Raw genomic sequence first — 17635 nt, forward strand, 5'->3', positions numbered from 1 at the left:
AAACATCGCCGCTCACTGTCAGAAGCCATTCTGCAGGCAGCCCCTTCAGGCAAAAGCTGAGGGAGAGAAATGACCACTGTGGATGCAATGGCCTTCAGGGCTGAGCTTAGGCCTGTGAGAAACAGCAGGCATGGGACCAGTAGCTCCCTGGGCCTGGGCAGTATGGTTGACCTTCCTCTGCGTCTTGGCATCTTAAGGAGGATAAGCAGGCTGGTTCTGGTGGGAGGAACTGGACTATTACACTGCAGAGGTGAAGGATAACTTTCCAGGCGGACTCTACTCATCCAGCTGGTACCATCACCACAGTTCTGAGTCAGGATTCCCCGAAAAATTGCGGCGCCTCATCTCTATCCCAAGGTTGGTCTTTCCAGGGTCTGGATTCAAAGCGCTTTTCTGAATCTCTGCAGCCATCTCTGAAGATTAGTGTATTTCCTGAGGAAGCTCTTTTAGAACAGAAGGTCTAGGGACACCAAATGGCTCTGTGTCTACAGGACAAAGTGTCCCCAGGCCCCATAAGAGGGGCAGGTAGGCCTCCCATAAGGGAGAGCCTCAATCTCTCTTTCACTCTCTCCCCCACCCCATGCAAAATTTATGTAAAAGACAGAATGTGCAAATGAAGGGACCACAGCCTCCTGACCTTGACCTTTTGTTTCTCACTGCAAATGTGTTCATAGATGTTCTGGTTCTTGTGACCTGGTCTGAGAGTGTCTTCCACAAGGCGACATGTAGTCCACTCCAGGTGACCTGACAAAGCAGATTTCCAGTCCTGAAATGCTGAGCATACCTTCTGGAAAGAACCCAAGTTTACCAAAGGAAAAACCTCTGGTAAGAACAGTGGACCTGCGAGCCAGATCAGTTCAGGTCAGTTGCTCAGTCGTATCCGACTCTTCTCGACCCCATGGACCGCAGCACACCAGGCCTCCCTGTCCATCACCAACTCCCAGAGTTTACTCAAACTCATTGAGTCGGTGATACCATCCAACCATCTCATCCTCTGTCATCCCCTTCTTCTCCTGCCTTCAATCTTTCCCAATATCAGGGTCTTTTCTAATGAGTCAGTTCTTCGCATCAGGTGGCCAAAGTATTGGAGTTTCAGCTTCAGCATCAGTCCTTCCAGTGAATAGTCAGGACTGATCTCCTTTAGGATGGACTGGTTGGATCTCCTTGCAGTCCAAGGGACTCTCAAGAGTCTTCTCCAACACCACAGTTCACAAGCATCAATTCTTTGGTGCTCAACTTTCTGTATAGTCCAACTCTCACATCCATACATGACTACTTGAAAAACCATAGCTTTGACTAGATGGACCTTTGTTGGCAAAGTAATGTCTCTGCTTTTTAATATGCTGTCTAGGTTGGTCATAACTTTTCTTCCAAGAAGGGAATGGCAAATCACTTCAGTGTTCTTGCCTTGAGAACCCCATGAACAGTACGAAAAGGCAAGCCAGATGCCTGGGTTCAAATCCTGCTTCTGTCATTTGCTGCATCATCTTGGGGAAGTTACTTAAGCTCGCTGTACCTCTGTGTTCTCATCTGGAAAATGGTAAGAATCTAGTATATACTGGGCTTCCCAGGTGGTGATAGTTGTAAAGAACTCTTCTGCCAGTGCAGGAGACATAACAGATGTGGGTTCAATCCCTGGGTCGGGAAGATCCCCTGGAGGAGGGCATGGCAACCCACTCTAGTATTCCTGCCTGGAGAATCCCATGGACAAAAGATGACTGTATCCCTGGTGGGCTACAGTTCATAGGGTCTCAAAGAGTCAGACATGACTAAAGCTACTTAGCGTGCATGCATAATATATACCATATAGGGTTGTTATGAAAATGAAGTGGGTGCTACATGTAAAGCACTTAGAACAATGTTTGGCAATGGTTAGTCTTCACTAAATGATATCAGTTCTCATTGCAGCCTGTGGCAGCCTCTTCCTCCTAGATGACAGTCTCCAGAGCAATGAAGTTTTCTCTAGAGCACTCTTCCATGGAAGTGGGGATGGTAAGGTAAGAGTCAGGGCAGTCATCCCCCCGCCACTTTGTGACAGAAATCTCTATCAGAGGCTAGAACCTGGGCAGGGGTGTGCTTTCACGACTAGCTCTCCACAGTCAGGGCAGCCCAACTTGGTAGCATATGCCAATTCCTGTGGTGTAAACATTCCCACTACGGCCTATTTCAACTGCTTCAGAGTAGTCCTGAATATTTAACAATTTTATCAACGGACCTGAGAATCTCAACTGGTCTATAATGAGTACAGAAAAACTTGCTGTGGGATGTAGAAACCAAGAGAAAATGAAGACAGGGGTCATCCTGTTTTGGCAATAAACTGGTGTCCTTCTGACTAAGCGATGTTTCTCAAAGTGTAATCTATGGACTATCTACCATGTTTGGAGTATTTGTAAAAATAAGTTCCTGGGCCTCAATCTGGATCTTCATTTTTTTTTTTTGCTGAGCTGGGTCTTCGTTGCGGCACATGGGCTTTCTCAAGTTTGGTGTGCAGGCTTCTCACCGTGGTGGCTTCTCTTGTTGCAGAGCGTGGGCTCTAGAAGCTCAGGGTTTAGTAACTGTGGCTTACAGGGTTAGTCACCCTGAGGTATCTGGAATCTTCCTGAATTAGGGATCGAACCCGTGTCCCCTGCATTGGCAGGCAGAGTCTTAATCTACTGGGCCACAAGGGACATTCCAATCTAGATCTGTCAAAGAAGAATCCTAGAAGTGGGACCATGAATCAGGATTCGGGCCCTGAGAAAGACCAGAATCAGCAGGGAAGGCACCTTAACTAGGGCTAGGCAAGGCCTCTGCATGCTGACCCCAAAGTTTGCCTAAACACAGTTAGACCAGAGAAAGAACTGATCTAACAGTTCCATGATCACTTTACTTATCTAGAAACATCTCCTTGTTTCTGAGTAAAGGGGCTTTCCCTACTTATTCTGGTCTTTATCAGGGCATGAGTCTCTGACTTTTCACTGTGGATCATGAAGAGATTCTGTAGAATTCACATCTGCCTTACAGCCCATTCTGAACAGCCCTCTGTTGTGACTTGGCAGACCTACTGGATGAGAAGGGGCCTGCAAAGAGGGTGGGAGCACTGGAGGTTTTGTCTCTGGAGGAAGGTGCACACAGCCCTGGATGGCCCCACCCATGGTTCTAGGCTAACAGTGTATCAGTCCTACTTGGTGTCCTGGACTCCAGGGCTCTAACAACTTAAATAAATTTTATTACAAAAGGAAGAAAAGACCAAAACATCCCCAAATTTTCCCATGGGCTTCCCCCTCGGTGCCAATAAATAAGGTGGGGGAGACTGACCGGAGGAGGGGGTGGGGTCATGGTTCAGCAGAAATGGGAATGTATAGCCTGGGCAGAGGCTGGGCAGGACATCCAGCCCACTGCCCCTGTCCTGGGCACTGTGATCACATTGGCTGGAACACACAGCTCTGTGTACTGACAGCAACAGTCTCTGGGTGTGTCCCGAGGAGTGTGGCCAGAGAGGAAGGTCATGCCTCAGGATGGCCAGGCTGGCTGCCCTACCCTGCAGGTTCTGGGCAGCATTGAGTCCAGCCAGCTCCCTGCCGGCTCCCAGGGAATCTAGCAGCATCAACTGAGGTGCAAGCCCACCCAAGAGGGGCCTAAGATGGATAGAATGGGCCCTCCCCACTGAGGGAGGCAGGAATGAAAAATCGTAGTGAGGGCTGGCTGGGTTGGGACCCACTGGTCTCAATGATAGAAGGAGAGACCACCTCCCATCGCCAGCTCAGGTTGCAGCTTTGTCACTATACCAAGATGGGGCTGGGGGACACTGGCATCATCCAGTACAAGTCTCAGTGATGTATCTTTGTGGTGGAGGAGATGGTGGGAACCAGTGTCCCCGCTCAGGTCCCTTCCAAGGCCAGTGCCCTCCTGGTGGGGAGGCCTTTGGACCCATGTGGGCAGTTCTGGGAGGGCAGTAGAAGGATCCTTTCAGCTCCCTGCCCCGGCCACGCCCAGCGAGTGGAAGCTGCCCTCTTCCAGCAAGAGACGTCCCAGGCGGTAGAGCAGCTGGGGGTACCAGTGCACACCCTCCCCTGGGGTCCAGCTGCCCCATGCCAAGCTGTGAAACAGTCGCAGGGGCCAGAAGGCCAACTGAGCCAGGTGGTGGTCAGCCACGGCCGCAAAGCAAGAGGCCACCACATCCTCCACCACCAGTGTCCCATGCCTCGTTAATGGGGCATAGGCCCCCAGGGCCACATGCGTGGAGACAGCTGCCACTCTGGCAGGCTGCAGGCCTGGCACCCCAGCCACCAGCACATATTGGCCAGGCTGCACTTGGCTGGCAAACGTGGCTCGGAAGTGGGCAGCTGGCTCAGTGTGATTGTTGGCCGTGAAGAGGAGGTGGGCGGGTGTGAGTGCCAGGCGGCGCGGGGGATCCTGGGTCTCGATGACCTGGAAGGCCCTCAGCCTGTCCGGCTCACGATCGAGGAAAATGAGCACGTCGCTGAAGGTGGGGTTCCCATCCTCCCCCATGGCCAGCACGCGGTCTCCGGGCCTCACAGCTGACAAGGCCACACGTGCCCCGCTCTCCAGGCGCACCTGGGCTCCAGCAGGGAAGCAGCCGCCTGTCTTGGCTGCGGCTGAGTGCTCTGCGGGAAGAAGGGACATGAAGGCATTACTGGGTGGAATTTGGAATCCCAGTCATTGCAATCCTCCCCAGCACAGCCAGAGGTGCCCCTGACTCCCAGGCTGCTCCCCCATCACCATGTCATGTTCCCTGCCCCCCACTTTCTCTGCAGCTTTGAACCCACCCCCAGCCTGCAGTATGATGTGCCTTCCTCCCTAGCCTAATGCTTTGCTCATGAGAGGAGCATATTGAGGCTCCAAGCCCAGGGAGCATGTGGGAAAGGGTCCTTCAGAAGCCCAGGTGAAGCCCTCCCCCCACCACTCCCAATCCTGATAAGACTGAAGCAGTCAGAGAGGCCTAGGGTCAGCTGGGCCAGGAAGTGGTCAGCTGTAACTTGACACCCCAAAGCTGCAGCCTCGAGAATGTAAGTCACTTCATGCCTCTGGGGTCTGGATATCCCATTATTTCTCACCCATTTCTCAGATGCTCCCCCCAAATTGTCCTCTTGGACTGACATCCCAAGTTCTATGCCAGAACTGGAACCTTGGCATCTATATACCAAGCGAGAGGAGGGCCAGTGGCGAGAACACAGACTCCTGCGGAAACTCAGAGTGAATGGCCAGGCCAGGGCGTAGCTCAGTGGCCAGGATGAAATCACCATCTTCAGTTCATGTGCTAGGTCCTTGTGTGGGGACAGGACACAATGGCATCAGTGGATGGAAAGCAAGATACTATTTGGGGGTCAGTAGTAATGCAGGGAAGTGACGCCTCTGGGAACTGGCATCGGGCCTGTGTTTGCAAGTGAGGGGTCGATGTGACTTGAAGTAAATACATTTGACAGGGAAGTGCAGAGGGGAAAGGTCCAGATGGGGTCACCACTGTGAGCCTGGTGGGATGAGGAACAAAAGAGAGCCTGGTCTCAGTGTGCCAGGTCTGTGAGTGTGATCGCTGCATGGGGCCAGCACGGAAGGCTGAGCCGGCAGTCAGGGGACCCTGCAGGCAGTCCACACAGGAACCATGTGAGGCATCCATGACCGGGTTTAGTGCACGTGGCAGGGATGCAGACAAGATTTGAGGGAGGGGGCGAGGTCCCAGTGCCTGCCAATTCTGATCAACAAAGCGGCCAATATGGGAAAATCCACTTTATTAAGTCCATTCTGTTTATTCTTGCCCTCACGGCTGTCCTTGCCCCCCAAAGTCCAGCTTCAGGGCCCCGGGGAAGAGGTTGGGGACGCCTGCGCCCCCTGAGAGGAGCAGACATAGTGCCTTAAAAGGCCTGACCTGCAGCCAGGCTGCGTGTTCTGAACCTCTGGGCTCCTGGCTCCCAGTCAGTCATGCTGATGTCTGGGCACAGCCTGGCCCTGGGCCCACCCCCACCTCCCAGTTCTGCACCACTCTGTATGGGGAGGCCGTCTCTCTGTCAGCCTGGCTTTCTCCATCTGGCCAGCTTGCTCTGTCTTGCACCATTTGCAGCAGGCTCTGGACTGTGGACCGCCTGGTCAGCACCCAGCATCGCTGGGACAGGACCCTGTCTCCCTAGGCACCTGCCATGACACTATCAGGCACGGGTCGAGCAGGTGGTTAAGAGCAGCAGAGGGGAGCGCCGCTGACGTCCTGGTCCCCGAGGTCCCCGCCTCCAACCCTGGGCAGGCCTCTTCACCTTCTTGGTTCCCGCGGGCCCAGCGCCGCCTGCCCACGCCCTGCGGCCCCGGCCCCGGGCCCAATCCCCCGGCAGCGGCTCACCAGACTTGACGGAGCAATGCACGTGGGCTTTGGACTCGTAATACACCCAGTCGAAGCCGGCCTCCACTGCCAAGCGAGCCAGCAGTCCGTACTTATTGCGATCGCGGTCCGACGTGGTGATGTCCACCGCGCGGCCTTCGTAATGCAGCGACTCCTCCGAGTGGTGACCGTCCTCGTCCCAGCCCTCGGTCACCCGTAGCTTCACTCCAGGCCACTGGTTCATCACCGAGATGGCCAGCGAGTTCAGGCGGTCCTTGCAGCGCTGCGGGAGAGGAGGGGACAAAGTTGGGGGAGGGGCTGGCTCGTGTGCAGGTGAGCGCGCAGCCCCGTCCCTTACTCTGCTACCGAATTCGCTGGAGCTTGGAAACCGGGGAGGGTGCTCTGTCCTCTTTTAGGAACAGAGAGCCCTAAAGTGCTTCCTTCCATTCTAGCATCCCCTGACCCCACTGGGATCTGGACCTCGCTGTGCCGCCACAAATCTGGAAGGCGCGTCCACCCGCTCACCCCCGTGGGGGCCTGTCTCTAAGCTCTCTCTTGTTGGAGTTACTGCACCTTTTGAGCGCCGGGCCCTTCAGTCTCACCAGGGGACCAGCAGGGGACCGCCTGCTGCCTGGAGGGTAAAGGACGTACCGGAGCTGACTTGCCTGCGGCCGGCCTGCTAGGCTTGCAAGGCTCGAGGTGCCCAGCAGGTGTCACCGTAGCCCCAGGGCTGAGGCCCGCGAAGCGGCCGGGGCGCGGCAGGTGCGGAGCGCCTCGGCAGCCTTGGGGGGTATGTTGGAGGGGAGTCCCAAGCCTGCCGGGATTCCTCAGCGCCACGAGGCATTCCCGCTGGGACCCTCACGATCCCAAACCGGCCACGCCCTCTCCGGGGATGCGGCAGTCCGGGAACCAGAGCTGGTGATCGGCTAGCGCCTGACCCGGCCAGATGGAGAACCACGCGGCTTGTCTCCCGCTGCGAGGGGTGGGCTCCGGGCTGATAAAGGCCAAGTAGCAGTTCTCCCTGAGTCAAGAGCACTCAGCACCCCTGCGTCGCCCCTATCTGGGAAAGGACCCGAGAAACGGAGCGTTTGACCTCGGGGTGCCCACTTCATGCTCCGCCTCCCATGAAGTGGGAGACGAGCCGCGCTGGGGGAAGGACGGTAGAGACCATCGTCTGCGCTGGCTCTCTTCGTATCTGGAGCCCGCAGCTGACTGAGGAGAGGGGCCTGGGAAGAGGGGTCTTTCCACAGTCCTTGACTCTGAGGTGCCAGGAGCTGCCAAGTGTGGGCAGCCCACCTCTCAACCTACTCCGCCCCTCAGAGCCGCTGGCCCCCACAGACCCTTGGACTCGGTCTCCCAGGAACCAACAGCGGCTAAAACCCAAGGCCCCGTCGGTCCTCCGAGGCTGCATTCTAGCTGGGGGCGCTCACTGCCCCCCAGAGGGAGCTCCGCGTGCTCCTGGCCGCCAGGCTTCTAGCCACCCACCTATGTCTGTCCCGCGGTCCCTGCTCCCCGCCCCACTTTTTCCCCCACACCCCTCCCCTACTCGGGTCCAGAGCCCGGGCACGCGCTGTCAATGATTGCCCAGTCCGTGGCCCGGATCCTTATCTGCATTCCTCGGCGCCCGGCCCGGCCCAGCCACCAGTCAACCTTCGCCCGACACCGCCGGCCAGCCCCAGCGCCTGGGCGCGTGCTGCGGGCCGTGGTCTAACTGCCCTTCCCAACGCATCTAGAAAGCAGGCTGCCTGCCTGCAGTGGAAACCCACCGAGGAAGGGAACCTAGGTCCCCCTTCCTCCGAACTCGGCCTCAAGGAAGAAAATGTGCTCCCCGCCCTGCCACCCCCACCCTTCCCCCCGGTCCTTGGGTTGAGCGCGCCTCCTGTCCCGAGCACTTACGACTAGCCGGCACCCCAGCCCCTCTCTTTCAATCCATCCACAGTACCAAACCCAGGGATTCCCCCAAGTCCGGTCCCAGAGCTTGGCGGCCCGGCACCCCTACCCTTCAACTGCAGCTGCACCGCTCGGCTCTGGGGACAGACACGTGGGCTCCCCGGCAAGATCCCTTCCCTACCTCCGCCTCCTGGCTCTACCATTGCCCGCTGTTCCTTTAACCCCGACCCCGGAGCGGGCCGCGCAGCGAACCGAGAGCGCGCGGGGAGGAAAGGCCAGTGGGACCCTCCACGCCGGGAGCTTCGCCTCTCGGGTTGCCGAATCGCCTCGACATGAAAGGGGCGCAGCCATGCGGAAGGTTAGGCCAGAGGGACTGGTGCATCTTGCAAACGCGGGAGGCAGTTGGGTAGAGGTACCTCCAGGTGCCGCGTCTGACCTGAGCTGCCAGCACTCCAGGGCCGAAGGGGCCACCGCCAACCCGCTGGGCTGTGGCGTTTGGCAGAGGGGAACTCTTCTCATAGCCTCCGGCGGGCTCGGGGAATGCCAGCACTCCGCCGGGACCCCAGCCGGCCCATCTTGGCGAGAGGGGCAGGTGCCAGGGGGCGTGCCAGCCAGTCAAGGAAAGGTGCCAGGGGGCGGGTAGGGCCGGGCAGGTGGCGGTGCTTCGGCGGCGGCGCCCTGCGAGGGCGGGTCGCGCTCACCTGGGTCATGAGGCGGTCGGCGCCGGTGTTCTCCTCGTCCTTGAAGATGATGTCTGGATTGTAGTTGGGGGTGAGCTCCTTGAAGCGCTCCGAGCTGCGCGCGATCTTGCCCTCATAGCGGCCGCTGGCGCCCAGGGTCTTCTCGGGCACGTTGGGGCTGAACTGCTTATACGCGAGCGGCACGAGCTTGCGCGGCGGCCGCCGGCGGCTGCCCACCACCCGGCCCGGCCCGCAGCCCCGCGCCGCCGGCACCAGCAGCAGCAGCAGGAGCAGGCAGAACCGCAGGCGGGGCCGGAGCCGGGCGGGAGACATGGCCAGGGAGCCCCGAGGAGCGGCGGGCGAGGACGCCTGATGGGCTGATGGGTGGACGAGTCGACCGGAGCGCTGCGGGGGCTCAGGCGTCCGGGTGGCTCCTGGGGGCTCCAGGTGGGGGCGCCATGGGCTGCGCGGCGCGGCGCACGGCCGGCGGGACTCAGGTGCGGGGCGGGGGCCCGGGGCCCTGGCTGGTGGCGGCGCGCTGTCCCCCTCGGCGCCTCGACTCTGAGCTGCCCGGCTCGCCGGCCGCCAATAAATAGGCCGGCCCGTTTGTTTTGGCAACGCGGCGGCGGCGGGGGGCGGCGGGCGGCGGGGCTGCGGGCCGCCGGGCTGGGCTGGGCTGGCCGGGCCGGCCGGCTGGCGGGCCCCGCGGTTAGCACCCCGGCCCCGCGGTCAGGCGGCTGGGGCGGAGCGGGAGCTGCTGCCGTCTGCGGCGCAGCCCGGGGCCGAGTGAGAGGGGAAATGGAAGAGATCCGGGCTCGGGCCCCGCGCAGACCGCACCCTACCCATGTCCCTGCCTCCTGCGCGCTCGACAGCAAACCTGCGGCAAGGGCAGCGCAGCCTCCTCCCCCTCGGGCGGGCGGCCCCGGCACTAGCCAGCCCTCGTTCCGCTCGTTCCTCCGTCGCGCGTCTGCCCGCCCCTGCCCTCTGCGCCCCCCGCACTGCCTGAGTATGCCCTCCCCGCCCGGACGCGCCCCACCCGGCCTGGCCTCGCCTCTGGGCTCCCCGCGGCTCCGGGGTGCCCCGCCAGGCGCAAACCTCCAGTACAGGAGCTGCCGCCCCCACGGAGACCGCAACCCACGGCGCGGCCGGACGCGAGGGGTGGGGGGCAGTGGCCGGACCGCATAGCCGCCTACGGTGTCCCCTGCGGGGAAGTAAACCCAAAAGGCAGGAGGCCGCTGGTAACCTGGTGCCCCACCCTGGCCCGGGGAGGCGCGCCCTCTCAGCTTGGTGGAGCTGAATTCTGTATCAACCCGGTGCGAAGCTGGGAGTGGGGCATCCAGCCTCATAACGAGTCAGATGGAGGACGAGGTGGACGTGGAAACATTGTTGAAAGGAGCAAAGTGAAGTTGCGGAGGCGTAGGCCAAGGTGTAGAGAAGAGCACCTAAACGGTGACATCAACGGAATAAGGAATCCCGACTGGCTGCCGCCGGCACACGGGAGCTGCTAAATAATTACTCTCTCAGTTCTATTTCACAAATGAAAAAGAACAGAGACTGAGTGATGGCAGCTAGAGATGTAAGCATGGATAGTGTGTGTATCTTAATACGATATTCAGGAAGGCTGAATGAATTAGGATTCATTCCGTTAAAACGAGAAGAGGCAAGTGTGTTAAAAAACAAACACCATTACAACAAATTACCTGATTTGGTTGCAATATTTTCTACAAATTTAATACAGATAGAAATAAAAGGGCGAGAAAGGTTTAAAAATTCTCCTTTCAAGAATATTAATACTGCTTATGTGCTTGATAAATGGAAGCTTTTAGATATTATACAAGCATTCTGCTTGCATTATCTAATTTAAATCTACAATTCCAAATGCGTTAGTATCCTCCCCATTTTGCAAATGAAGATTTTGCAGTTCTAAGAAGAAAAGCAACTTGCTCCTGGCAGAAGGATTCCAACCTCAGTCCCACTCCAGCAGCACCTGCCACCAGCTGACCCCAGAGCCCCAGCGCCCACCCAGCAGACTGGCTCTCTGGGCAGCGCTCACTCATCCAGTTCAGTCTGAGTTTGGGACGTTGGTAGCTTTTCACAGATATACTCACATTTTCTTGGAATCAATTTTGTGAATACAAATTCAGAATTGGAAGAGACTCAAAACAGAATGTTTACTCCAAGCCCTTCGTAATATAGAAGAGGAAACTGAGGCCCACAGAAGGGGTATTTAGGACGGCTCCACCAGGGTGGAGGGGTGTCTGTCCCTTGGAAACAGAATGGGTCGTTTCCTTGACTTCCCTTTGCTTGTGCTTCCTCCCCATGCCCTGTTTGCATTCAGATTCCGTGCCACAGATTACCTGCCAGGCACAGGTGACTCTAACATTGCTTCTTTTCCTTGAAAGCCTTCAAAATGCTTAACATATGAGTTCCCGGGTTCAAGAACCCAGCCCCCCAATCCTGTTCAGATTTCTGGGGTGCACTACTCGGCCAGGTCGGTACCTCTCCCAATCTAGGCAAACAGGGGCTAATCCCATAGGTTTCCATGGCCGCCTATCCTAGATCACCTATCCTTGATCAAGCTACATTAGCACCGCATAAATAATTCCTATGTGACACTGATCAGATCTTACCCAGAGATCTGTATTCAACAGGATCACAGCTTAAGAGAAGAAATGAGAGGAAGAAAGGCAGCATTAATAAGTGGTTATAAGGTAGAACCTCTAAGAGAAGCTTAAAGAAACTGTTTTCACTTGGAGAAAAGAAGACTGAAATTGAAATTGACAACTCTTCAAGACCATGCATATGGGATAATAAGCAGGATATGGCCCTAATCTCTAAGGCCAGAAAACATTTAGGAAAGGAGTTGTATTTGCATTAGAGATGAAGGGAGAAAGATCTAATTTAGGGCAAAACTTCTCTTAAAAATAGTTATAAAACACCTGATTCCTAGTACTCATCCACGAGAAATACATAAGAATGCTCATATATGTGTGCCCAAGACAGTGGTGGGGCTTAGGGCCACCCCGTTAGGGAATCATCTACCCCATGCAAGCTAGTATAATAGGCTCAAAAGGACAAAAAATGCAAACAGACAAATAGAAGAGACAGTTGTTGTCCTCAAGGTATTTACTATTCAACCTCAAAGGTAAATCATGAAAATAAAAGGCAATCAAAGCCATGAATGCCACTCATGAACAAGTACAGAATGATGCATTCTAAATTAGATAGGTTAATAGATAAGATGAACTTGATCTAGAAGAATATGGAATTAAGAAACGACTGGTCTAGGGTTAGACCTCTTGGAAGAAATCAGTTTTTTTTAAATTAATTAATTCATGGCTGTGATGGATCTTTGTTGCTGGCCCAGGCTTTCTCTAGTTGCAGCACTCGGGTTTCTCATTAGTTGCATCTCCAGAGCTCTAGGGCGAAAGGACTCAGTAGTTGTGCCACATGGGCTGAGTTGCCCCTGCAGCATGTGGAATCTTCCCGGACCAGGGATAGAACCCACGTCCTCAGCACTAGCAGGTGGATTCTTAACCATTGGACCACCAGGAAAATCCAGAAATCAGTTTTGAAGGAGAGGAAGGAATGACTGAAAGGAAAGAAGAGGACATTCAGGAAAGGGCAGTGGCACTTGCGATCATTAAGAGCCAAGTTGGATGACCTAGTAAAGGTGGGGGGAGCCCGAATATTGTCCGATGTGATCTCCTCACTCAAACCTTATGATGTATACACAACCGTCTTCATTTTATGAATGAGGAGCTGAGGTTCAGAGTTTGTGAGGGAGTTGCAGGGGCAGGAGTTGGAATCCAGGCCTGCTTGCATGCGTGTGTGCATGCTCAGTCGTCTCCAACTCTTTCCAACCCTATGGGCTGTAGCCCACCAGGCTCCTCTGTCCATGGGATTTTCTACAAGAATGCTGGAGGAGATTGCCATTTTCTCCTCCAGGGGCTCTTCCTGACCCTGGGACCAAACCCATGTCTCCTGCATTGCAGGTAGATTCTTTACCGCTGAGCCATCGGGGAAGACTCCATAATAATCCAGCTTCTTGGTGAGTAAATCTTAAGGCAAGCATGCTGGGCTGTTAACTTCTGTTCAAGTCACTGGTTTTTCTCTCCAAATCCAGGAGACTCTTGTTATCTTCATCTTGGGCTTTTAAGCTTCATACTCTCTTTGACTAATCATTTCCCCAACTGGTTGGCATCAGCTTGACTCCTATGGTTGATTTATTGAAGAGGTTAGCAACTCCACCAGATTTCACCCATATGCAGGAAGGAAAGAAGCATGCCTGTCTTTCAAGCTTCTGATCAGGGCAGGACACATTTGGAGATTCAATTAGAGCCACTCAACAATGCTATGAATACTGGCTATTGATTAAAAATGGGAATGTCAAGTTACCTTTGCCCTAAAAATAAGCTCATTACAAGGCACTTCAGAGAGATTCAAGCTCTAAAGACCTTGCTTTGATGACTTTGACAGGGTAGGAAAAAGTAGAAGAATTAGTTACAAAGAGTATTTTCCCTTCAAGTCAGAGACTAAAGGCTGTGGGAAACTTTTTATAAACAGAAAGACCTTTGCAGACAGAAAGACACACATATATAAATATATTTCTGAATATGGATGATAACATGTTTACTGATAAATGAGCTTTATTTCCATCCCAGTGTCTATTTGGAAGAAATTAGTGGCTTAAAGAGACTCTTGGAAGATACTAGTTCAGTGAATGTTCAGTAAAGGGGGCAGAGTTCTACTCTTAATACTCAAGCAACGCTCCTGACACACCTGTCAGCTTTCTGTATTAGTCCACCCACACTCAGCTGTCTCTTGGTCAAGATAGCACCCTAATGATGCCTGATATATAGCCAAGGGTCGATAGCCAAAGAAAGCAAGAAGGTATACAGCCACTTGCATTTTAATAACTTGTATTCTTAGTTTCTGCAAAATGACAAATTCATTCTGTTATGGTTATAGCTAACAAAATGGTATTTAACTCCCACTCTCACCTTATGACTGGGTTTCCTTGATGGGCTCAGAGGTGAAGAATCCGCCTGCAATGAAGGAAACTCCAGAAGACTCGGGTTTAATCCCTGGATTGGAAAGATTCCCCAGGAAGAAGATGGTGGAGGAAATGGCAACCCACTCCAGTTTTCTTGCTTGGGGAATTTCATGGACAGAGGTCCTGGTGGACTACAGTCCATGGGGTCACAAAAGAGACACATCTGAGCATGCATGCATATGCGTACTTTTATTTAGTACACATTCAGTACCATTTTCCAATTTCCTCGCCTTGGTTGCCCCAAACAAAAAAGATTACATTCATTGATATCTACAAATTTATAAAACCACTTCAAGATACTGCTGGTGTGGAGGTGGGTTTGTGCGTGTGGGGGGATGGGTGAGTGTGCTAACCCTTCATATATTGACTCAACAAGTGTTTCTGAGAACCTACTAAATGCCAGACACTATGTTAAGTGCTCAAGATGTGAGGAAAAAAAAAAAAAAAGATTCCTGTCCTTATGGAGCTTTATTCTAGTGGGGAGGCACCAGGGGGACAAAACTAAATACAGAAATAAACAAAATATTACTATATATAAAATAAACAAACAACAAGGTCCTATTGCATAGCACCAGGAACTATATTAAATATCTTGTAATGACCTATAGTGGAAAAGAATATGAAAAAAATCACTTTTCTGTACACCAGAAATGAACACAACATTATAAGCCAATTATACCTCAATAAAAATAAATAAATAAAAGTTTAAAAAAAACACAAATATATAATGTGTTAGAAAGGAATAAGGACTATGAACACAAAACCTGAAACGGGGTGAAAGGTTGAGAGTACAGCCAGCCTGTGGGCAGCCATCCAAGGTCAGGAGGCAGGTGACACTGTTAAGCAGGGTAGTCAGTGGAGGACTCATTGAAAAGGTGTGATTTAAGCCCAGACCTGAAGGGGGTGAGGATTTCAAGCAGATACCTAAGGGAAGAGAGTTTCTGGCAGAGAGAAATGCAAAGAACTAAAGCCCTCAGGTGTTTGCATATTAGAGAAATAACAAGGAGACCAGTATGATCAAAGATGAAGCAAGCTGGTGAATTCCCCAGTGGTACAATATTTAGGACTCAGCACTCTCACTGCTAAGGACTTGAGTTCCATCCTGGTCAAGGAACTAAGATCCCATAAGCCATGTGGCATGCCACCCACCCCCCAGCCCCCCAAAAAAAGAAGCAAGGGGGCAATCGAGTGAATAAGGTTGACTTTCTGATCACAAGCGTGTTTTTCCAACATTTTATGAAGCTCAGAGTGAAGATAACTGACCCTTTAGAGGAATTTATGTCATGTAACTATAGACACAAGACAATTAAGTTAAAGGAGTAATAAAACAGGATTTATCCATAAATTAAAAAAAATCTAGAAAGAGAAACATAGTCATGGCTGTTACTTTCTACCACACACTCTTCAAAAACTTTGGCGGGAAAAAAACTGTGCTTTAAATACCATCTTTGGCCTGCAGACTTCTTGAGAGCCGAAGATATGTCTTTGTGGCAAAATACAGCACACAGCATAATACCCGCATTGGTGACAGGGCTAGTGAATGAGCATTCAAATATATGTGAGTTAATACACATCTAAGTATTTCTGTTTCTTGTTGAATATGGGTTTTTGTATCTCATTCCCAACACAGTTCCAACAAACCCATGCCATTCCTTTGAATTCCTTTGCAGTGATCTGGAATGTTCCTGCTGGACTTTCTCATTTTGCAATTCACGTCTCTGTGCAGTATAACCAACTTGGTTCCTTACATATCCCTTCCTGGCCAGGAGTACAGCATTCTTTAGAGATTCCACGGGGGCTCTTTCTTCACATTGAATTCTTCCCACTAGTTACCCAAGCTTCTTAATGGTTGAAATGTTTTCTGTCATATTTAAATGATTTTGATATCAGTTTCATACCTGCTTCCATTCCATTTGATTACTACCATGAAGGTATTTTTGAGATTCATACCCAGAAGCATACACATCTTTTAGATTCTCAGTCCCATGAGGTATTTTCCAGATGTCTTTCTGGTGGGAAACTCAGCTCCCACCAGTTGTCCCTGCTTTAAAATGGCTTTGATGAATGACCTACAGGAGCCATGCTTGTCCCTGAATCATCACATATCACCCCAGGTGGGAAAAATCAAGCTTCTCTGCTGTTGCTCCATCCCTGCCCTATATGAAGAGACTGCGTGCTCAGTCACTTCAGTGGTGTCCCTCTTTGCAACCCTATGGACTATAGCCCTCCAGGCTCCTCTGTCCATGGGATTCTCCAGGCAATGATACAAGATGGGTTGCCATGCCCTCCTCCAGGGGATTTTCCCAACCCGGGAATCGAACCCATGTCTCCTGCATTGCAGGCAGATTCTTTACCCACTTGGGAAGCCTATATGAAGAAATTAAGTACAGGCACAGTTCTGCTATTTCATTCTTCAAGTCCTAAGAACACACGTACACTTTGACCGTTCAACAGTCCACGGTGTGAACTGGGGCCTCACTCTACTTCACTTCATTGGTGACACCTCCGAAAGCAGCGTGGTGGCACCTTGTGCCCAGTGCATCCTGGGTGCATGACAGCCAAATACCAACTCAAAGTTGGCTACTTCACAAGCTGGGTGTCCTAGAACCTACAAGAGGAACGTCCTCTGCCTTTTCCTGAACAGAGCACCATGTTTATTTGTGCCCTTTAGCACAAGCCAGACATTGCATCTTTTTCTTTTTTTCAAAATGCCATTGTACAGCTCACCTATTCCCTGTCTTGCTAGTCTAATTATATAAATTACCCTGCCACAGTTAACTCATACTTATTAAAGAAGTACATAATGGACATTACTACTACTAGAAAACCACTTAAGTTGGGATATCAGTACCACCTTCATATACCATCATAGTATAACTTATATTGCTGTTTTATCAGGTTACTAATGAAACAGAAATGTTTATTACCAGCTCTCTCTCCCCCAACCAGTGCCCTTCTATTCCCTATATGCGACCTACGACCAACTGGCATTGCTTTGTGCCCTGGAAGCACCAGGCAGCAGGAACAGATGAAATCAGCAGTCTTTTCTTCTCATCTGGCAGGAGTTTTTTTTTCTGTCTTGAGTAAAGGATCTCTTTACCAGCCAGGATTCCTAGCAGTACTGTTCTTAACCCCAGAACACACATCCAGACTCTGCTGGGGCGTGGGGGGTTTCCCCACAGGCAGAAACTCATCTCACCACCCCTCTCCTCACTCTTCAAGGCCTGGAGGTGGGGCAGCGGGGAGGCAGGCTGGAGTGCCAGTCAAGAGGATTACCCTTCCCCTACTCCATCCTCTCTTCTCCCGTCACCCATTTCTGACCGGCTGTCGATCCTATCAGGGGTCCATAAAGCCAGGAGGACTCTGGCCCAGGAGAGGGGGGTAGGGGTTAGGCAAACAGGCCAGGGAGGCAGCTGGTTGAAATTTAACCACAATATTCTTGGTCTCTATTGTTTTGAGTGAGGCCCAATATTTCCACAGCAGGATTATGGGATCTGATTAACCACGTTAGACAACAATGCTGAGCTGGGATGGGCTTCCCCTTCCAGCTGCCAATATGAAAAAGTAAATACGACACCCAGCAGCCCCCCAAACCTCACTCCCCAGTTCTGACCCCAAAGTGACAGGAGAGAGGAAGAGTGTGGCACTGCGTACTTCTCTAAATCCTGGCCCCCGGCCCAGCAAGACAAGTAACCTGGCACA

General features: G+C 52.6%; 1 protein-coding gene across 1 annotated transcript; it reads right to left on the reverse strand.

Moving 5' to 3' along the window:
• Positions 1-3948: 3948 nt before the first annotated feature.
• IHH (Indian hedgehog signaling molecule) lies at positions 3949-9318 on the reverse strand. Its single transcript, XM_052635986.1, has 3 exons — positions 8899-9318; positions 6329-6590; positions 3949-4607 (listed from the first exon to the last, which is right to left on the reverse strand). The coding sequence occupies exons 1-3, from the start codon at positions 9208-9210 to the stop codon at positions 3949-3951; spliced, it is 1233 nt and encodes a 410-aa protein (XP_052491946.1). The 5' UTR covers positions 9211-9318.
• Positions 9319-17635: the final 8317 nt, after the last annotated feature.

Source organism: Budorcas taxicolor, chromosome 2 (assembly GCF_023091745.1).
Source record: "Budorcas taxicolor isolate Tak-1 chromosome 2, Takin1.1, whole genome shotgun sequence".
In the NCBI taxonomy this organism is placed as follows: domain Eukaryota; kingdom Metazoa; phylum Chordata; class Mammalia; order Artiodactyla; family Bovidae; genus Budorcas; species Budorcas taxicolor.